The 22648-nt window shown below is 41.2% G+C and overlaps 3 protein-coding genes across 4 annotated transcripts; 1 reads left to right on the forward strand and 2 right to left on the reverse strand.

Moving 5' to 3' along the window:
- The first annotated feature begins 231 nt into the window (after positions 1-231).
- Positions 232-6096, forward strand: LOC118414749 (vasopressin-neurophysin 2-like). The gene is made up of 3 exons (XM_035818966.1): positions 232-578; positions 4588-4804; positions 5382-6096. Exons 1-3 carry the CDS (start codon positions 429-431, stop codon positions 5516-5518), a joined length of 504 nt encoding a protein of 167 aa, XP_035674859.1. The 5' UTR covers positions 232-428; the 3' UTR covers positions 5519-6096.
- A 591-nt stretch (positions 6097-6687) lies between these two features.
- On the reverse strand, positions 6688-12272 carry LOC118414748 (alpha-N-acetylneuraminide alpha-2,8-sialyltransferase-like). Its single transcript, XM_035818965.1, has 9 exons — positions 12112-12272; positions 11562-11763; positions 10595-10789; positions 10175-10319; positions 9851-9963; positions 9279-9371; positions 8628-8805; positions 8287-8371; positions 6688-7147 (listed from the first exon to the last, which is right to left on the reverse strand). The coding sequence occupies exons 1-9, from the start codon at positions 12137-12139 to the stop codon at positions 6873-6875; spliced, it is 1314 nt and encodes a 437-aa protein (XP_035674858.1). The 5' UTR covers positions 12140-12272; the 3' UTR covers positions 6688-6872.
- Positions 12273-14139: 1867 nt separating this feature from the next.
- Positions 14140-20296, reverse strand: LOC118414454 (high mobility group protein 20A-like). 2 transcript variants are annotated; one of them, XM_035818495.1, is made up of 10 exons: positions 20076-20296; positions 19296-19489; positions 18826-18908; positions 18580-18703; positions 17756-17882; positions 16972-17021; positions 16309-16414; positions 15916-16080; positions 15586-15677; positions 14140-15298 (listed from the first exon to the last, which is right to left on the reverse strand). In XM_035818495.1, the coding sequence occupies exons 1-10, from the start codon at positions 20245-20247 to the stop codon at positions 15179-15181; spliced, it is 1233 nt and encodes a 410-aa protein (XP_035674388.1). In that variant the 5' UTR covers positions 20248-20296; the 3' UTR covers positions 14140-15178. The 2 variants fall into 2 exon arrangements, with proteins under 2 accessions (XP_035674388.1, XP_035674387.1); XM_035818494.1 differs by having other exon boundaries at positions 16972-17024.
- Positions 20297-22648: the final 2352 nt, after the last annotated feature.

Below are 22648 nucleotides of genomic sequence, written 5' to 3' on the forward strand. Positions count from 1 at the left end.
CACAAAGACGAACAACACAGCAACATCACGCATCTTTATTAAGCCAAATCTATCATAGAACTTCACGTTCGACGAACTCTTTGGTGCAATATGAAATAACAGCCAATTGATTTAAAAGCTGGATGTGTAGAACTGATTTCATCTCTGTCATTTCTATAAGAGGCGTAATATGGTCTACACAAAGCATTAAGTACTTGTCTGCTATGACGCACGCGCACATTTGTCCCCCTTGACAGTTTTCAAGCCCACGGTCGCTGACTCCACGTGCGCAGGTGCGTAGGTTTCTCTTTATGAGGTTGTAGTGGTCGACCTCGACTCATTCTTTTCCTTCCGTCATTGTCTATCTCTTTTGACGTCTTTACCAACACAACCTCTACATAAGGCCCGCCGACTTCTCTCACCTACCAGAACGGAGCGACACCGACAGAATGTGGCGGTTTGGGATGGTGCTGTCCGTGGTGCTGATTCTAGTGGTGGTGGCGGCCACCGTAGGACATTCTGCCGGCTGCTACATCATCAACTGTCCCCGGGGCGGGAAGAGAGCGCTGGAGAACAGGAGCGGGCCGGCTGCAAGAGAGGTGCGCACGTTTCAATTGTTTGATGTTTCCAACTTTGAATTGTTTTTTGGACGAGTTAATAAAGGGTATGAGCGTCGTGGGCTATCCACGTGGGGATGAATAGCAATCTTGCTTTGGTGATGATTGAATGAATGGATTTATGAAATCATAGCGCTTGCAACTGGTCCATTCTTTAAGATAAGCCACTCTTTATTGGTTGGCAAAACGATTGCTGTGCGTTCTGTGTCCGAAGCCTCACAAGCGTGACCACATTGGGAAGAAAGGCTTCATGAACGTGTATTTTCGAGGAGAATAGGAAATACTTGGGAACACTGTAGGGGTAAGGTAGATGAAAGGGGCAAGATGACAGAAAAAAAGACCAGCTTCGGCTGGTGTATGACTCTGGTCCACCGGCGATATGGGCATCTATCTTTTATTGCATAACGTGTCCATTCCACTTCCGTCCACATACCTGTAGAGATGTAGTATATGCATTGGCTCAGTGCCTTGTGCGACACGCTAACTTCCCGTAGTTAAACGGCTAAAAGCAAACGTAGAGAGTTACAAAGTTCATATGGTCAATTAGGTAGTACTGTCTTGTGTTTGCATTAGACAATGCAGGCATCCAAACGTGACCAAACAACTTTTGTTTATTGAAAAGTACATGTAAATATAAAAATAAAAGTACGAGGACAAAGTGACGGCTTACTCAAGTTGTACACAACTTGCCGCCACTTGTACATAAACTGAAAATGATAGATGCTATATTACACAGGACTAGAATAAGTAAATGATTGGATAAGAATAAACATACAAGAAAATACGACAGTGAGCATGAGCCACCCCCCCCACCCCCTACCGGTAGCAAAAATAAAATAAAACAGAGAATTATACCTGAACTTAAAAACGAGTTGAAAATATAATGATTAATGTAAACATGTGTGGCGGATATAATTTGACAACTAACTTTAGAAGAACAAAAAGGACTTCCACATGAATTAGCATGAGTTTGACATTGTTTGGAAGGGTATCAAAATTAACTACATGTTTAGGTAACCCAGATAGCTTTTTTCGAAGAGAACTGAGCGCTGGTAAGTATGGGTATGGCAGCGCAATAGGTAATGTGTAATCGTTTCGTATGGACACCCGCAGTTGCAGGCTGGACTTGAAACAAGACCCCGAGTAAAAAGACTGTGATTAAAGCTGCACTGCATGTGCCCATACGAAGTCGTGAAATGAGAATACAGGAGAGTTGAGAATTGAAGCTAAAATGACAGAATTTGGGAGGGCGTCCCGATTTAACCACTTGTTATTAGACCATGAATTAATCTTTTCTAAATCAGAGTTGAGTGAAAGTGCGGCGTTGATTGGGTTATCAATAATTTGGAGCAGTGAGCTATCATCAGCAAATAGAAAAGGCTGAGAGGAAAAATAAGGGGCCGAGAACAGAATGGTTCGAATGATTTGTTTAACAAAAACCGTTTTGCTCTAAGCGCTGTAGAAAAAACGCTCTTTAAAACGTGTTGTTTATTTTTAGTTACACGTAAAATTATCAAATATCAAAAAAGTGTTTTGAGTGAACTGTTAGTTGCATATGAACAATTACAAACATGTTTACGTCCGTCTCTCATTCTAACTTTCGCAGAAACAAATACTTACCAGCCGCGATCAATACGTTCGCTGCCTCAACCAGACATAGGCCTATAGGGTACACAAATAAAATTTTGGGACACAATCATAAATTATGAAGTATTCTATCAACATGCACCAAATTTGAGATTATTGTGGTGATCACTTTCCAATCAAAGTTCTTTTGAAAATCAGTAAATAGCGGATGACAACAGGGGTGAATTGTAATCAGAACTATGTATGTCGTGCCGTGGCATCTTCAAAGAAATTGTCCAAATGATTGATGATGAATCCCTTTCAATTGGCAAGGAGTAGGTATCTGACTTTCGGCGCTAGCAGAGCTAAGGGTAACCAGCACTCATCAAGTCACAGCTCAATGCTCCTCCTCTCTGACCTAATTTTACCGATGTGCAAAAAGACGTCGCCTTTAAGCGAATGATCAGAATGATTTGAATTTAGGTAGACATTCATTCACAAAGGCCTCATGCCTACGCCCCGAAATTTAAGCTGCGTATCTTATTTCTTTCTGGGTGAGACTGCGAATATGTTTAATGCCCCTCGTAATAAGCGAATGATATATCTGCTAACTTAATCATTTTTGTGTTGATTGTTTTAACGACGTTGCTCATTACAAGGAAAATGCAAGGAGATCACTTGCAGGCTCCAGGCTCCGGTGGAAGATAAAGATGACTACATACGTATGCCATGAGATGGCAGCGAGGGTTGGTTTTGAGGGGCTTGTATTCATGAGATTAATAGTTGTCATGGAGAGAGGTCTATAATGTAATTATTGCAGTCTATGAAAAGAACTGTAAGACTTTTGTATTTGGTGATCCCAAGTTCTAAACGTTTTCTGTTTATACCGTACAGACATCAATCGCAAAATGAATTTCTGATTCTTGAAATGAATTAATCATATTGTATGCCTGAACTGGCGTCCTGGCCCGAGTGTTTAATAACATCCTCACCCATGCATGCGACAGGCCTGTTTCTATGACATTACCGATGATTAAAGAAACGCCATGTGCGTTCCCCTCAGGCGTTTGAGGCACGATCCGCTGACAGCGGTGGAAGAGGTGAAACGTGTAACTGGTCAAGTGTACAATGACGAGACGTTCATCAGATGTCAGGCCAAATAAACTAGATTTGGTATTTTTATCAAGATTCTTAATCTACCCCTTTTATTTGTCCTAAGATTACTGGCCGATGATAAAAAGTTTTCAAGAAAAATAACTTAGGACACAAACTAGTGATGAATATGAATGGTTCACGAAACGACTGAGTACATGTTCTTCAGAAAATGTTCTTTGTTCATATTAACGCGGGTATAAAGTGTGATTATGGTACCTGATACTTGTCATAGCTGTTCGATAATGAGCCAGTTATGGTTCCTGTTGGCGTATGCAAGCAATTATTACCAGCGCCCACAATCTTAGTACGTTAGAAGGGGAAGCAAAAGCGTCAGAAAAGTTTCATTAAAGTACGAATCCAGTTTTGTAACTGAGCCGTATCATGTTTGAAAAACAAACCCTTTGCCAACTTCCACAACTTTGACTGGCGTTGTGTTGTGTTGTGTTGTGTTGTGTTGTGCTGTGTTGTGTTGTGTTGTGTTGTGTTGTGTTGTGTTGTGTTGTGTTGTGTTGTGTTGTGTTGTGTTGTGTTGTGTTCCGCCAATACGGTGACGTCTACAAGCCCCCAGGCGACACCAGAACATTTCTGCAAAAAGATGCGGCACTAAAGAAAATAGAAGATCATCCTGCTATAACCGCTTAGTTGCATCACTGACACTTCTTTACCAAACGTGCAGACGCTATAGCACAGAACTTTAATATCTGGAAATGTCAAACGTCTCCTCTTGGAGGCCTGTTCTGATGTGAATGACAGGTGAATACCCGGGTGCAGGAGGTAAGATTCCGTTTATATAAGCTGTGCATAAAAAAACTGCACGAAAGACAAGAAAGGTCGCGGGGTGAAGCGGCGGAAGTCGATCCATTATTGTTCTCCGCCGTTACATCTGACAGGATGATGACTGTTTGGACTCTCGAGAATTTTAACTCCTCAGTAGTGGAAAAGTACTCTAACAGCCTCCTACGTACAAATCAATGTTCACTGCACTAGCCCGGGGCTCGAGCGACAGGTTTAGTTCTTGTCGTTCATGTTAAAGTTATACTGTTGCATGTTGTATTCGTCCGGGAACTAAAAAAAATGAAGGTGAACTTTCTGGATCATGGAAAGCACCTTGTTAATACTGAATGATTCTATATCCGATTCAAATCATTTTTTGCAAGCTGTATGTTAGGCTCCTATTCGATGACATTGAAAGCAACATAGTGGAAATGCAGATGCTAACACACTCATATCATGTAAACGTTGCTCTTTCCCCTCCCTGCCTTAATCGTAGTGCCCTCGCTGCGGGCCGTCGCTGTCGGGCCAGTGTATCGGGCCCACCACGTGCTGCAGCCCGCAGGCCGGCTGTACCCGCAGCCTGAGAGTGGCCCTGGAGTGCTCCATGGAGAACCTGGTGCCCGTGCCCTGCAGACTTAGCGGCCCCTCCTGCACCCTGCCCGGCCAGCAGACGGGCACCTGTGTGGGAGAGGGCATGTGCTGCATGGACGGAGGTAGTACACAAGGACTCCATGTTTACAACTGCAAATATGGCAATACCTAGCTACGGATATCCCTGTGAATAGATTGTTGATATCTTTGCATGTTTCAAGAGACGCTGCGAAATTTAATGTCAATCAACAGTTCCATGATACAAATCTGGGGTAGATAACCTGGGGAGATGCACATGGGGTCTCAGGACCACCTTTTAACACTGGAGAACGTACTAATTTCATATAAGTTCGAAAATGGGTCACCTGCCATTCTCTGTCGGTACTGCAGCGGGCTGTGTATTTATGTGACAGTGTGCTTTATTTAACAATTTAACTCGAGAAGCTGTGGGTGGTTCTGCATCATATTTGGTGGATGGGTAGGGGGTTGCAAAAAGGATGGTCAAGTTTGATAGTGCGTCTTCTATCGGCAAGTTATTGTACTGCAGCGGTGATTCAAAGTTGAAGGTCAAATTTTCTACGAGTGACAGGTCCATGGCGTTTAGTAGTGGCAGGGAGCAAGTTTGGGCAAGTTTGTTCCACACAATGAAAGCGGTTTGTAATGTACGAACGGTACCTTCCTCTCTTTTTTTCTCTTCAGAAAAATGCAGTCTTTCTCCAGAATGCTCCATGAGGACCGCTGAAGACGAAGAGGCAAGAAGGCAAGAACGACGGTCGGTCCTGCCCAACTGGGTTCTACCCGGGAACACCCCTCCGGACATCCAAAAATGGTGGTGACGGACCACAAGCAGCCGCCTTACATGGGTTTTAATCTAAGAACCGCAGGCTCATTCCACTCGGAGGGGTGAAATTGAAAAAAAAACCCTCAATATATCAATTGTTGTGAAATAATAATGGTAAATAGAATCACTGAGAGATTTTATTCAGTGGAAGAAAAGTCAATGTGGATCGAAAGACTGATCAGGATCAGGACATCCCTTTTAGATATTCTTGAATGGAATGATCCTTCCGTTCTAGCTGTTTTGGAAAGGGTGGACTATTGAAGTTTTTCATGGACCAATAAATCCAGATAATCAATTCGCACAATGAAGGTTTTAGCGGAGACACAGCCAAGCATGTATACCTGTGGTAAGACATGGCGAATTTTGCTATCAACTGAGAAGCTTTTTATTGGCTGAAACCGTTCTTGTAGTCTTCTTCATGCCCATGTCTACAGATATTAACAGATATTGGAAAAGCAATAGAGCAAACCTTATCGGTTCAATGGTCATCGTCCATGACGTGAAGCCAAAACACTAAAACGTCACAGAAGTCTAAAAGACGACTGGTTTCATCGGCCAGTGGAGCGTTTGTTGTAATATTGGTTCTGTACAGGATCAGTTGGTAACGGGAAACCTCCAAGCTATGTTACCGCCGGAAGACAAATGCTTTTTAGCTAGAGTAAATAAAGTGGATTAAAGAAAACAATTTATCGTCTTTTTCTATGTTGTCATTTCTATGTGTAACGTGTGCAATAAAAGGGTTCTTCGACTTTATTTTCACGGCTGCCTGTCGGATGATGGTTCTTGTCAGCTGCAGGCTAGACAGGATGAAGATATAATCATAGTGTAAGGAGGTGGACGGGTACAGATCGTGACCTTCGTCAAGACATTCTGCTACATCTTGAGACAGCATTGAGAGTTGAAGTCGTCTGAGATTCGTGGTTTAACCTAGTTTTCAACCGACACAGCTTTCGTCGTGTCTTTATCCGTGTAAAATCGCGCCGGTTATAATCTGATCTGATCTTATATAACGTTATGATAAGGATGAATGGGGCGGTATGATTGCACGTCAATGTCTGAGAAAGGCCCGAGAAATGTTGCATATGATACATCTATCAACTATGGGATAAGCCACTGTTGTATGGTCACAGTTAGTAAGTACTTGATAATTTATTTGGCAGTGACTTATTATTTCATACTTTATTATAAAGTATAAGAAGACTTCTATGTTTGTTGAACAGTTTCTAGGATACCCTCCCAACTAAGTACTAACGTACAAAACATTAGTACAAAACATTAGTTTCTGACATTAATAAACACAATCCCAAGACACAGGCATACCATCCGAAAATGTTTCTACTCTAGAGGTATCATTTCTTTGGTTTTGTCTTTTTCCTTTTCGCCGGTGGCTTTACGCAGGGTTTGGTGACCAGTTTAATAATCCCCTGCGAGTACAGCTCCGCTAGTTTGAAGAACTCCTGGTCCATGCGATGCCAGGGGTTCGTCCTGCCGGCGTCCACGGTGGTGGCCTGTGCCGGGGCGTGGTACCGCAGGCGCCGCCCCACACGGTCTTGGGTGAACGGCCAGAATCCGTAAACTATGACCTCATCACAGAAGGACAGGGCTGCACTGATCACATAGAACCCTAAACAATGAGATGTGAGAGTTTTATATTGTAAGTTCCTGTACGGAAGACTCAGTTTTACAGTGCCTAACCACCTAAAAACGGAGGGCAAACTTTCATGTAGGCTTATTCAACTTCACAGATTGCGCGTACACATAAGATGATGACTACGTGTGGCGATGCCACTTTCCTGGCGCCTACAGGCCATTCGTGTGATCCTCTGAAGCGAAGAACCAGAAACCATCATCATCAAACAATTCTTTTTGACAAGGTAAAGGACAAGTAGTTCATCGTCTACGCCTCGCGCCAAATCATATCCGTAAGAACTAAATAATAACAGCTGCCGTTGCTTCACAACTGCCGGGCATGCTCCATTAAGGCTAGAAGAGGACCCATCTGTAAGGCGCGCAGTCGACATAATGGAACTCCAGTCTGTACTGAACACGTCACCACGCCCACGTGCGTTTAACCGTGCCAATCATGCCTCCTTATTACATTGTTATGGGAATTCTACGGAGGTGAGGATAGAATGGATGCAAAGTCGAAAAAGAATTGTTTCGGAAATTGAATTTAACTGTACGTCCGTTTCTTCGTCCGTTTCTTTCTTACTAAAGCAGCCCATGGGAGCAAAATATTGAAGCAGTTGCCTCTTCTTAACTACTAGTATCTATCAAGATGAAACTGAAATGTCCTTAATCTACGGCATTTGGGTTTAGTAACAAAATGAATGCAGATTAAAAACAAAGCGGCGCACAGATTATGAGTATACAAAGATTACTCAGTCAACTGAATAGATTTTGACTGTTCACAAAATTTACTTAGTTGCTTGAGTGGTTTATGAAGTGGATGTCTAACCTCAATCGACGTAATCAGAATTATCTTTGTCATAATCTGTTTTAGTTCTTGATTACGTAACATGCCACAGTTTTCATTTTAATTTGTGCGTCAATGATGTAAATCATGTGTAAAACAGAAAGAATGGACCCCGCACAAAACACACACAGAGCATGTTCACTGACATGCCAACACAAAGCGTTCTAAACGAATGGCATTAACTATCATCCCTGCATTATCAACAAATTATTATATAAATAAATTAAACACACTACTCGTACTCTTAAAGACTGACTGAAACGCCAAGACATTAATGTATAACTCACCTGAACTTAAGCTCCTGCTTTGAAGTCCCCTTGATTTCCAGAAGTTATACATTAGTTGTCGGTGCAGCGGATTGTTCAAGACAACCTAGCAAAAATGAACAAAGTCTGTATGTAAACCATCGCAAATACCGTGAAAAAATCATGATTTAATGTTGGTGGCTGGTTGGATGCTACGCCTACCAAAGTGAAAGCCTCAGTCCAGTTTAGCAGAGACACCCCCAATCCCTAAGGTGGCGAGTCTCTGCGTAGAACTATTCAGTAGAGTACACTACACAGAATCCTGACGTTTAAAAGAAAAAAGACGGTATTTTAGTAGCGTCCCATCAAAGTGAAATCCTTGCCTTGTTGCTGATTCTCTGTGCTTGGATAACTTGTTGCATCTTGACGACTCTGCGCTGATGTCCCCCGGGGACCATGAAGGGGAAGGCCAGTAACGTGCTCTTCCCAAACTTGCCGATGCGGAAAATACTCTGATACTTCTGCAGCCAGTTCCTGCTCAGGCTGTGCATCCTCTTAAAACTGCAATTGGAACAACGTTCATTAAGAGATCATCAACATTCATCAGAAAATAGATCTAAGAATTTGAAGCAGGACAAAAACGTGCAGTTATAGCAGATAACCAAACGTTTCGAGCTTTGGAAGGTAGACTGAGCAAGTGTCACAGCTTGTGAGACATGCAGATTAACAAGTTATTTCACTTTCGCATAGCTTTCGTATACCCCACGTTTGTCAATTGTCCGTCGGTTATGGATTTAGAATTAAATATCATCATCATCGTATTTATTACTATATCAAGCAAAATAAACACTAGTCTGGTTTGGATAATGAACAATAAATTGACAATCTATTAGCATGGGATCGGGAGCTCATATCACAAGTGTGCAGTGTAGAGAGGAGCATCCTTTGCTTAAACTTGAATCAAGGGCGTTCGTGACGTTTCATGTTAGCGAAAACCGTTTAGAAATGGGCTGTTTTAGTTCTATTGTCCTTACTTCCTGTCGATGATCCCTGCGTTACAGGCCAGCAGGTGGGTTCTGATGCCGATATCCTTCACGTACGGCCGACTCACACGGGGAAAGTTAAACCTAAGAAATAGAGAGAAAGGCAAAAAATATGTGACGGCTGGGGTTAGGAAAAGATATACAACATATATGCAAACATAATATTTGCTAGTGTTTGCCTGTTCTAGTATGATGATGATAGCGCACTTTTCATTTCTATATATAATTTATACACTAAGGAATGGATATTTACGCAATGAAAACTTTTTAAAACGGGAAGGAAAGGGATATGTAGACTAGTTTACACGATACAAAAACTACGTTCAAGTAAGGATTAAGACATGCCATCCTGTCCCTGGTGCTGAAATGTGATCAAAGCCTCTGCTGAAACTTTCAGCTGTTTGTGCGACAAGCTACAGGGGAATTCCCCAGGGGCTTCGTTTCCTTTTTTTCTTACACATTTTTTGTCAAAGATATCATTAGCATTTTCTTCTCCCACTTGTCTATCTCCAGTTCTAAGTACCAGACATGTATTTGAGAAGCAGCGAAACTTAGCGACTTGCCTTATGACAAAATCCGACTCATCAATTTCTTTTCCACATCCGCTCCCCTTCAAAATCCCGCTATTTCCAACGATGCTGCATTTCACATGGTCCTCGTCGTAAAATGGCACATCCTGTGCGGTCAAAGGACAGAAATGAAACAAAAGATTTGTTTTTAGAAGTCGTTTGGCTACCCTTATGCTGCAAAGTTTTCTATTTATTTTGTGAAATATTCAATATATATCGTTAGTCTCCACACATTATAGTACATTACTGGGAGGAAATTTTTATAACCAAATTTCCTTTTCAAGTGCCAATCATAGGGAAAACCTCCAGTCCCATTACCTGTGGTTGATTTTTCCAGATTTGTTCCGATATGTGGAAGCTTTCGTTTGGAGCCTTAGCAAAGTTAATACTGGTGTTTGGGCGCGTGTTCCGCCTAGTGAGCACCATCAGCTCGCTGGTCTGGGTTTTCTCCTCCAGCTTTTGTCTGAAATGACGTGAAAAGAGAAAAGCGACTCCACAGTTTCACGCCAGACAACACATGCTTCTAGAGCACATGTACTTAAGGTGACACTTAAAACATGTGCATAGTTACAGTGTTGAGTTTGATACTGTTTGATCCTTTGCATACTGTTTTACCCCCCGTATATCTGCTTGGATACAAGTAAATAGTGACGCAGACAGTCTCATCTATAGCGTTGAATATCAAGAAGATGGAAACTACGGTTTGTATTACCCCAAACCGTATTTTAAGATGTTTACCTGAATCTTGTCACTCCCTTTTTGCTTAACCTCCATGTTTTGGACTCCAGGGTGTTGAAGAAATTGAGAAGGTCCTCTGGTGTGTCCACAAGAGTGCGGTTGGTCTGGAATACACTGCCATGCCGAAAGATGTCGCTGGGACCTACGGTCTCCTTCGACACGTTGGTAGCTTCGGCTGCTTTTAAATGTTGCGTTCTGTGGTAATCAAAATTGTAAATCTTGAAGGATTTCTGGAACAAAATTTCCCGAACACTTCTTGAAATGAACTCAAATATCTGAGGGTTTTAAAGATTTCTTGGAGGACAGGGCTTCTGGGGTACGCTTTAAATGTTATCCAACCAAAGATCATTACCACAAAGAAAAGTTTGGTTGACTCTAACGTTACATATTCACATTTCGGAAAAGCATGTAAACGTTACCGGAAACAAATGTCATTTTCAGAAGCAAATTGTAATTACAGTCAAACCGGTATTAGTGACCACCTTTGCATAGCGACCACCTGGCCATGGTGGCCACATTTTGTCGGTCCCTTGGATTTTCCCATTGACCTTTAAGCATTACGAAATAGTCTATAGCGGCCACCTGTCCAACGCGCGGCCACGACCACACGATTACTAGTCCCGTAGATACAGAAACACTGCCTATGGGCAATATCAATCATTTTCGGTAGATTTGACTTTGGCAGAATCAGTGAATTTTTGACGATAGAGACAATGTTTCTTGGCGAGAAAGATCAGTGGGTACTGAAATCATGTGTAACTTATTTCTTTATTGGTCAATTGATCAGCATTCTCCATAGTGGCCACCTGTCTATAGTGGCCACATTTCTCCATTCCCTTGAGTGGCCGCTATAGAGTTTTATTGTACGTTGGTTTCATACAATCTTGACAATATAATGTATATGTATGTAAGGTGGCAAGGGACAAACAGTGTCCATTGTCGCTGCTCAGATTGACCTAATCGTGACCTGTTATGTTTGGGAAGGACCCCCGAGGTGATGTGCTCTACTGTCATCAGAGTGGCCGTGTCGAGCTCCCCACCCTGCTGCCTCGGCGTGCGGTAGGACCGGGCCTCATCCCGCCAGAACTGCGTCACCAGCAGGGGCACGCACACCAAGTACACCGACAACAGCAGGCACTCGTTCCGCCTCAACCGGAGAGGCAACATCCCTGCACAACAGCACAATAACATACAACAATACCACTGCACAACAGCAAGATTACATGCAATAATACCACTGTATAACAGCACGATACCATACAATAATATCCCTGAAAATTAGCAAGATAAGATGCAATGATACCACTCCACAACATCACGATTAGATGTAATAATATCCTTGAACAACAGCACGATGACGTGCACTAATTTCCACGAATAGCTTTAACATCACTAACGTTATAACTAGCATCCCTGAACGATACACGTAAACAGTATCGCTGAACAATAACTCAACACGATGATAATATTGACGACTACTTTTATTGATCCCACGGCAAGAGCTGTACGTGACTTACCGCAAGGCGCTAGGCAAATCCTCTTCATGCTGACCCCGAAAACTGCTTCCGCCTGTACACCTAAGCCACAGACTGCAGGTTGGCATTCCCGAAACCAACAGAAGCTGATTTACATGAGACGCGTTTATTGACATAACAATAGTATCTCCAGGTGTTTCAAAGGAAGAACGCCATTCCATCTTTTCAAATGGCATTCCATCATATAGCAGTTACCAGGATTGAATCTCATGATCATGTTGACATCACCGCGGACGTATTATGGAGTAGGCTACGCCATTGATAGAACCGTGTGGTGAACAGTACAACTTTTCGGGTCGATTAGATCTATTCGAAGAAATGATAGTTGTCATTACAAGCAAACTTCCCAGTCTTCCAACCGCTTGTTACCGTTACGTTGGTACTGGTTCCCATGGCACTATAAATGACAAAAGGTGAACAAGAGGAAATACGTTCCACCAGTATCCTCGTCAGTACTTTTAAGATTTGTACTACATTCAATTTACTTTAATATCAGGTCTGTGTTGTACACACATCGCTAATGAGAATAGCGTTCCCACGTTGAAGTTGGTCTTACAGTAGAACTTGTAAGAAAACAGCTGGTAGGGTAGATCCTACTTACTACCGTGGTAGGGTGAAAGCGGTACACTTATTACTTCCATGAAATGTCATGGAGGTTATATTTTACCCAGCGTTTGTGTGTGTGTGTGTCTGTCTGTCTGTCAACAAGATAACTCAAGAACGGCTGGATGGATTAGTTTCATACTTGGTGTGTTGGTGGGGTGCGATGGAAGCTAGAAGTGATTAGATTTTGGGCCCCCTAGCGGCTTCCCTTGGTACAGCAGCGAAACTTCCGGTTTTGCTATCTCGTGTTCTGAACACGCTATGGTCACGATTTTTGAGTGTTAGATAGCTCTTGTGCTCAGGAATAAGTGACATAAGTTTTGGCCCCCTACCGACTAGGTTTGGGATAGCAGGGGCATTTTTGTCAAAAACTTCTGAAGAGGATAACTCAAGAAGGGAACAATGGATTTTCATGATTTTTGGTATGTAGGTACCTTAGACAATGTTGTACAGGATAAGATACCAATTATGCAAAATAGGAGTAAATTTGCATAATTAATGAGAATATTCTATCATGGCAGTTTTTTCAATGTATCTCTTGTCCCGGACATGATATAGTCTTGACATTTGTGTGGTAGATAGCTTGCAGTGACATGACAAAGTGGGGCAGATTTCAGCCCCCTAACATGTAATTTCGGAACTGCAGGGGCGTTTTTGTCAAGACATTCCAAAGTGGATAACTGCAGAAAGGATTGACGGATTGGCATCATTTTAAGGGTGCAGGTAGCTTAGGCAAAGGTGTTCATAATGATATACATGTTATGCAAATGAGGACCTTATTTGCATAATTAATGAGGAAATTGTATAATACCATTATTACTAATAACTGGACTTCAATAAATGTAACACTTATTATGATAGATGGAATATAAGCAGATAGCAAATATGGTAACGAGGAACTTATTTGCATAATTTATGTAAAAATTGCAAAGTCGCTTTAAGTCTAATGATTGGAATTTTATACTTGTGACATGTGTACGTTAGTCAATGATGAACAACAACACGCATAAATTATGTTAATGTCTTAGTCAATTGCATGAAATTTACAAAAGCTCTAAATTTTCATGGAGGTATGAGGTCACCGAACTCTAGTTCACTATTACCTATAAGTTATAACAAAAAACAAGGTTCCTATTCGCTCCTACACAAACCGATCCAAAACCTCCTTCAAACCATGGACGTGCAAAATAAAAACACCTAAAACACGTGACGGACTTGCAGCCACTCGCTCATTGGTCAAACCGATAGTTCAGGTTCTCTCATTGAACTGCTAACATTGGAATGCACAGCCAGGATGGGTCCTCCATAATTACAGGAGGAATAGGCCAGGCCTGGACTGCACCACTCTCTGGTAGCAACACTGAACCACAAATTCTGTGCAGGAAATGACTCTTCAGAAACTTCAGATTTCGAGCCAAACTGTTTTATTTACCTTCTATTTGATGTAACTAAATTAGGGCCCTTAAAGACCCAAATCATACACGCTACATCTTAAAGAAAATTTGCTACCTTGTGATATATCTTCATACAGAAAAGTTCAAAGGTAAACTCAAAACTCAAATACCTGTACATTCTGTTAGTTCATAGATTAATATACTATACAACTTATACTTACATTTGACATATACACATGCAACCCAAGAAGTTGTAAGATGTAAAAAATAAATAGACATATGTACTGTACATAACACTTTTATACACAATCTTATAAACCAATCTATTTACCAATTCATACTGTTAGCCTTAACTGATATTCTGATACTCATCTCATACATTGTATGAATAATCATATCCTTATCTGTACCTATGACAGAGTCTTGTCCATATCCTGAGCACACAGACTATGATAGTCACTGATTTTAGAATTGCATGTAAGTGGGTGTGCACCTTTGGGGACACCTTAAGTACATATGGGCTTCCTGGCACAGAAAAATACTGTGTATAAATGACCCAATGCTAAATATACATGATCAATATATGATTGGCAGCTATAAATGGCTGCACTTTAATTTTAACATCACAGGTATTACACTTAAAAGTTTTCACAGTACAAATATCTTCAAGTATGTAGAAGTGTGTATTTCAAGTAACATATGGTACAAAATAGATAATGGTGCAATATTTGCTTATCTAACACTTCATTGTCCCATGGTCAGCTTTGGAATTCCAACAAACTTTCGATGTGGCTAAGCTAATTATTACCAGGTGAACATCTTGGACATCTGTAACATTTTTTCTTGTAGGCAGTTTTCAGATAAAATATTTGGAAGATTTGTGATGAAATTTTCCCCTATGTCCCCCTTCCCGACCCCCTCAATTGTACATCCCTCAGGAACTGTTGCATGGGTTGGAACTAAATATTTTACCCTGTATAACAACTGATGAAAGAGAGGACACTTGTTATTAATAACTGTACAGTAGGCTTTGAACTAAAAATGGGCAATGGCTAAAAATTAATGACTCCAAACAGGGTTGGGACCATCCGCAGTCCGTCGAGTTGTGTCGCTAGCGATGCTCCGTACGCCTTCATGTTTTCCACTTCTGACTCAACTTTCTGGAGTCTTAGCTACAAAAATAAGACAAACTTTACAACCTGAATGAAGTCTTAGCTAAAAACATAAGACAAACTTTACAACCACAATGTACGGAATAGCACATTATGGCACATTTTTTGCCATGTCAGATAATATCTCAACATTTGGATCACATTAACTGTTTTACATGATATTGTTTTATACAGGAGCTACTGTTTATTGAATATTCTAATAAAAATAATAAGATCAAAAGACCTTTGTAAGTACTATATGAATTGCCATGTTTTCCAGGGCATCATGGCTGACTGTGGCACCTTACCTTATAAACTTGCGCCTGCTTCTGTAGTTGTAAATGCCTCTCACGAGAAATCTCCAGTGATCTTCTTAACTCCCCGATTTCCATTTCCCTTACTGACAGAAGAAAAAATATACCAACATGAATTGGATAAAATCTGATATCAATAATGCATTTATGCAAACGGTTTGTGGTACTGAGATGTGTAGAACATGTTACATGTAATCTAGATCACATAGACATATTGAAATGCAAACATTTTTCGAATTCCACATTACATTACTGGACCCCACATGCTGTACCTCTGGGCTACATGTACCTTAGAGAACAAGCATGAGTGTGAGGATTACTGACATGTGTTAGCCTCTATGATGTCCATTTTCAGGTTCTCTGTGCTGTTGGGTCCCTTGTAGCGCTCCAGGAAGGTTGTCCTGTCCAGACACTCCGGCTCCTCCACAGATGTGGACAGCAGCCGGTCCTCCTCCTGCTTAGTCAGCTCTGCCTCGCGCTCAAACTCACCTGAGGGGCGATATCATCATTAGGGCATTTGGTCTTCAATCATGTCTCTAAACTTCTTTCAACACCTCTTTTTATAGATATTCAAGCATATATTTTTTTCTCTCATTTTAACCGCAAAGAAGTATGTATTGCCTGTGTCTTTTCTTCACAACTAGGATTTTTTGTTGCCCACGTGGGAAGAGTTGTTACTGTGTTGCTTGCTAAACATGTGCTGAACATGTCCCTGACCTGTGAGCATCTGTAGGTGCTGCTTGCCGTACATGTGTTCCTTCTTGTTGTGCAGAGAGCTGAAGTACTGGTTACACGTTTTACAGTACAGGTCACTGGGGTCATCCTGTAACAGCAATATGTCAGAAAAGTGGCACACAAGCAAACAAACAAAGGTTCCTGTGTGTTGTGAGAAGTGGACAGGGCTCCACCCTAAAACACTTTACATCATACAACCTTCATCCCACTATGAATCAAGGTGACCATAGACATTTGAGTGTAAAAGAAAATAAAGACATCGTTGAGTATCTTTATTTCATACTACTAGATGCATGACCTATTTTTAAAATCCCCATTACTATTATACCTAACTCTGTGACAAATATGCATATACTGTAAATGTATTTAAGTTCGCGGGATTTAATTTTGCGGTAGCGGGAAAAGGGACTTTTCGCGGTGGATTTAAGTTCGTGGCAACACCATAGCCTGCAATCTAATATCATAATAGAAAAATGTTCGCGGTGGTTTTAAATTTAAATGACCACTTCACCGCGAAAACCGCGAACATTAATCCACCGCGAACATTTCTGCATTTACAGTTATGCTAACAAAAACAAGTGAACATAATTATCAAACAGGAGTGTCAAAAACATCTTTATTTAAAACAGAAAATGTTCAACTCACCTCTAAATCTAGCACAATGGAGTCCACCTCCCCATCTATAGTTTCTACATCTGCTGGGAAAACAGGGAAATGACTTGAGAACTTTTTCTTTTTTGCTTGCAGTCAGATAGTTTGTAGAGTAGTACATGTACATGTATAAGGTACACCTCTTTTCATCGGAAGGAGAGAGGCCTGTATCACTGAAACAAATGCACTACGATCTATTACAATTATCCAACTCTCACTGAATGTACAGCTAAATGGCGCACAAGTACATACAGTGACTTTCTGGCACAAAGCCTCTGTCATCATGTTATTCTGAACATTTTGAAGGATTCGTAAAAGAAGTGCATCCAAGGAAATTTCACAGATTACAGAACGCTCTTACATCAGCATGGGACGCCGCAGACATGCATGTAGGGATTAACACAATTCCATCATCCAACCGCTAATGGATAACACTTCACTTCACATCCTACACAAGGTGTCCTGGTTAGATTAAGGGATTTAGGGGAAAATCCAAACGTGAGCCGGACAGGCAGTGGTTAAGCCTTCTGAGACAGATGGAGAGGATTATCCACCATGTCCAGCAGAAATCCATCTAGTCACAAAATCCATCTCTGGCAACTTGGACAAGTGCAATGGCCACACCATTTGGACACACATTGAATATGATGACCTCTGCCAAAGAGTAACAAGCATTGCTTATTTCTACAATGTGGTTTGAATGGATAATAGAACAACAATGACATCATAGAACTACAATAGTACAAATGAATAGGATATACTGAAACTGTGGCCCTACCTACTAAACATTTTAATTTCTTGGCTGCTTGGCGTTTCAGCCATGACTGGTAGGCCTCTGACTGCTGGTAAGCCTTCAGTTCCTCGATGTATCTCCTCTTATCTACTTCTGCTGCATCCAGGTATTTCTAGTTAGGGTGATAATGGTACAAGATGTTACAATGCAGATTCAAAACAAGAGAGCCCTCTGGCAAGTTGGCTTAAAACTGCAAGATGATTTAGAATGAATAAAGTGATGAACAACATTCACCATTTTCATACTTCCAATGATATACCATCTGGGTTCCAATATGGCTGCCCGGAACTAGATAAAAGAAAGTGGGCCTACGATTTTACGTTTCTCTCAGCGTGCAAAATCACAAAACATGAAAGCTTGTGCCTCCAGGAAATCAATTGTCAGTAAGTGGAACACAGAACACATATCAGAGACAGTAGTTTTGTGTGAAACCATGCACAGGACAGGGTTTAATTAGTTTCTGACAACCAAGAACAAAGGCTGCAGATGGAATGCATGGCATGACCCATGAGATCATCGGGTGAAACCACAGTGGGGATGTGTTGTCTAGTTGTCCACAAAAACACTTTTGTCCACAAAGCTTGTGAAATTCACAGCCCTACTATATTCATATGCCAGATGACTTATTTAGCTTATGCTTTACCGTCCTCCTACTCAGTCCTACTCAGTAGGAGGGGCTGGTTTCTTCTTGGTTTTGCAAGCTGAGAGAAACAGTTGCAAAATCCCCGGCCCATTTTCCTTCATTTTCCAGGCAGCCACATTGGAACCCAGATGTTGTATTATGGAAAGTGTGAAAATGGCAAATCTACCTGCTTGTCTTCCTGTGAAAGTGCTGACCACCTGCTGCCAAGGAGTCTGGTCATCTCTGTGAAGGGAAGCTCAGGATGTTCCACCTTCAACTTCTCTCTTTGCTCTGTCAAATACAGCACATACCTGTGGAGGAAGGTATACATATCACACCAGACATCTTTATTCAACTGAAGACAATTCATCACTAGATAAAGAAAATGCGTCCCATCATATACATATAGCAGGTAATACTCTGGCAGACATACCCTGTTACAGGTGCTTTGGGTGCATTACTGTCTCTTGTCTCCTTTTTCCTCTTCTTCCCTTTGGGCCACCCACCTTTCCTCTTCTGTGCAAGAACATGAATCACAGAGATCAATCAGCGCCACATCAACATATCATCACCATATCATTAGCTTGTTGGGAACATCATGCCTGAGCGTAGGTGGATCACAAAATGTCTCTTATACCTTTTCATGGATACTATTGCAAGGTCAGGCCCTCATCACTATGACAACGCAGTGAATTCATACTGTATCCGGTCCAGTCTACATTGTAATGGTAATGACATTCTTCACCCCCTGAGCTACCCATAGTGACCTGCGTTTCTCAGCATTCAATGGGATCTGTGTCTATGTCAGACACTTCAGACACTTGTGCTCAAGTCCAATAAATCTTAAGCTTTATTTATCTAGACACATCGATGAGGGATATACCGGTACACTTCATATCTTACCTTGGGTTCTTCATTTGTGGGTTGGTTGATCTGGTCCTGCTGTCCATCTAGAAGCTGTGCGGAGGCGCTGGACACCCCGCTGTCCTCAGATGACCCCCCGGTCAGCTGCTGGTGGATGTTCTCTACCTGGATACTGAGTAGGGTGGTGGGCTGGGTGCTGACGATCGATGTCTGGTTCAGCAACTGGGACTGACCTGTAACAGGACAGTTACATTTCTGTATGTGTGCATGCATAATAATAATATAGATGAACAATGCTCGACTCAATAGATGGCTGATGTGATACCCAACACATACTAACTTATGAGTGTGCTGGTAGCAATTTGGTACATGATAGTACGCATAGCATGTTAAAAGGTTGATTTGTGAAATTAGATTAGATTACGAGAAATTTTGACGGGATGTGTACGGGTTAATAAATATACTGATGCAGGAGATAACACCCATTTCCAGGAAAACCCAATACCTACATGCACATATAAAGCACGGTTAGCTCAAGCATGTTAAACACTTTCGGTAGTGAGAACAGTCAACATCGTCTAGCTTTAATATTTTGGATGTCGGCAGAACAATTTATACACATGTCCAAGTAATAACAACAACGTATTTCAAGAAGTCCTTATAACTAAGGCTCAATTTGAGTTAGCCTGGAAAGTTTTCTTCCAACAGCCTTATTAAGTTTCTATGATTGTCTCTGGAAAGTTACAGAGCAAGTTACCCAGCAGAGTTTCAAAACAACCCGAGCCCCCCTCCCACCCTGTGTACCACAACCGTACTGACTTGTTGCCTGTAACTCCGCAGTACCATCCGCCCCGGCAGCGATGTGGTTCACAAATGACACGGGAACACAGATGAAGCCCCCGCCGTTGTGTTCTCCCTGTAGGTCTACTGATTTCTCCTGATCAGGCGACGAGAAAGAAGCTAACGTGAAGGTGCTAACTTCGTTCTCCATCTTCGAATCTACAACATCACAATGAGCGCATACAACCTTAATGTATTTCGTACAAGAAGGCTGTCACACAAGTTTTAGAATATATCACGATGAGATGAAAATGTAAGCGTTTTATGTACATATTTTTGCACGATTTTAGTATACTTTTGAAAGCAAACGCAGATAAAATACACGTTATTCGCGTTTTTCTGTGCTCAGAGGTTATTTGCGGTCATTCGTGAACGGTGGCGGAGTAATGAGGTCATCTTGCGGAAAATGTTTTTATTGCAGAAAAGTTGACTGGATGAAGCCGACACTGAACTAGCTGCCTAGCTTAACGGCCCAGTTAGTCCTTCCTCTGAATGAGCTGATGTGTCAGTTCTCAGTTGTTACGCAGGGGGCACCTAATTATTCATATGAAATTTATGGAATCCATGCGAGTTCTACGGAACTCGTATAACACTATATAACATGTACTGATCGTTACCCGGCAACATAGCTCCTGACCAAAGGTTCTATCCATTTTGTTCAAAACAATTACAAATTGAAAATGAATTTCACGTTGTCATAGAATGCTCTATGTATTTATATCGTACGCAATACGTTATTCATATTCCGTCTAAATACTAAAGATTTCAAGATCTGACAGCTCTCATAGTGCCAAGATTGATAAATACATAAAATATTGCTTTGTAATTAGAAAAGAGAACGATAATTATATTTAGCCCCACCAATTGCATGAAAGCTTTCTTATTATCCTACAGAGATTAACCAGCAGAATTTTATAAAGATTTATTCTGTATCACTTTTTGTAGTTTATAGTCGACCATACGAAAGCCACTGATCTTTTTGTGCTGGCAATAAAGCCTGGTATGGATTGTATGTAGAACCCACGTTCATTCAGTCAAACTCGTATGGATTACAGGTACCTCTGTTACAGGTGACAGATATCTCAGTAGGAGACACGGACGTTAAAATCGCCCAACAAATGTTTCCTTTCTCTGAATCGATAGTATTTCATACAATTTACCTAACATCTGTAGGTTCCGGTATCACTTCTCAGCAGTAGCCAGATAATGACGTGTGGGTGTTCGTCATATAAAAAGGCTGATATGTTCACTCGTGACTCACGACAGAAATGAGCAGGAAAGAGTATCCAAAAGGTAGACATTTGGAGAAGATTTGTGCCATATCCTCTTCTTCACACCAACGACACTCAATACGGCAATACAAGAAGGTGTCATATCATATAAGCTTGTATATCTGCTCACGAAGCTCTTTGAGTATCAATCTAGTTCACAGATAATTTTTGTCTATTTGCTTGAAGAGATCGGTGTGGCACTGCACTCAAGCATTAGTAACTAATTTCTACAGTGCCACATACAAAGGACAGACAGAAGGTAAAATGGTTTGTTATCCACTGTGTAGGGGGCGCGGTATTGGGGGGCAAACCCATCCCGCCGTCTGCAGATATTGTTCACTGGTATCACTCAGAAGTTGCTAAGAAATGGGGATAGATTTTCAAATAAACGGACTTTGTCTGGCTGTCTTAGTGTCCCATTTTGTGAAAGTCTGCACCAAGCCAGGAACAGATTTTAACGTACATTTTGTACATTTTATGATACGCTTATTACGTTTGTATAAGCAAAATCATGTATGCAATACATATTTAACCTATACAATACAAATTTTATGATAGGCTTGTTACTTGGAAAGAAATGGTACATACAAAATATAACGTTAATGATAATGCACGTTGGGTTACACAGAGCACGCAAACGAAAACATAGAAATTTGGACAAACTATCTTGATTTGTTGATTAAGCAATCGAGTACTTTTATACCCAAAACTATGATGCACATGTAGACATTCAGAAGACATTCAATAGCTGTGTTGTTCATGTATGTGTACGTTACTGATGTGTTTGAATAACAATCATTAATTCGCTTGCTCACAACAGATATTCAATAGCTATATTGTGTAGGTATTTTTTATGTGATTACGTGTATTTTTTTAATGCTTTTATTCCCCCACATTCAATCAATCACTCGCTCACTCACTTACTCAATCAATAACTCATTCATTAACGCTTTCATTCATTCATTCACTCGAGATCACTCACTCACTCACTTTCTCACTCACTTTCTCACTCACTTTCTCACTCACTTTCTCACTCACTCACTCCGTCAGCTCGCTCGCACTATTTGATGAATTAATTCTTTTAAAAGTTAAATGCTAAACTTCAGATCAGAATAAACCTACAGAATACATGGAACTGTATATGTGTTATTGCCACAACACAGTCGCCAAAGGGCGGATGCCATCTTAGTTTCCGTGCCTTTACTTGCCTTCGGACCGTGCCATTCACAGAATGAGGGGAACCATACTCTCCAAGCAGAGGTTTAGGCTCCGGCTGTTTTT

This window comes from Branchiostoma floridae, chromosome 4, assembly GCF_000003815.2.
Source record: "Branchiostoma floridae strain S238N-H82 chromosome 4, Bfl_VNyyK, whole genome shotgun sequence".
Classification (NCBI taxonomy): Eukaryota; Metazoa; Chordata; class Leptocardii; order Amphioxiformes; family Branchiostomatidae; genus Branchiostoma; species Branchiostoma floridae.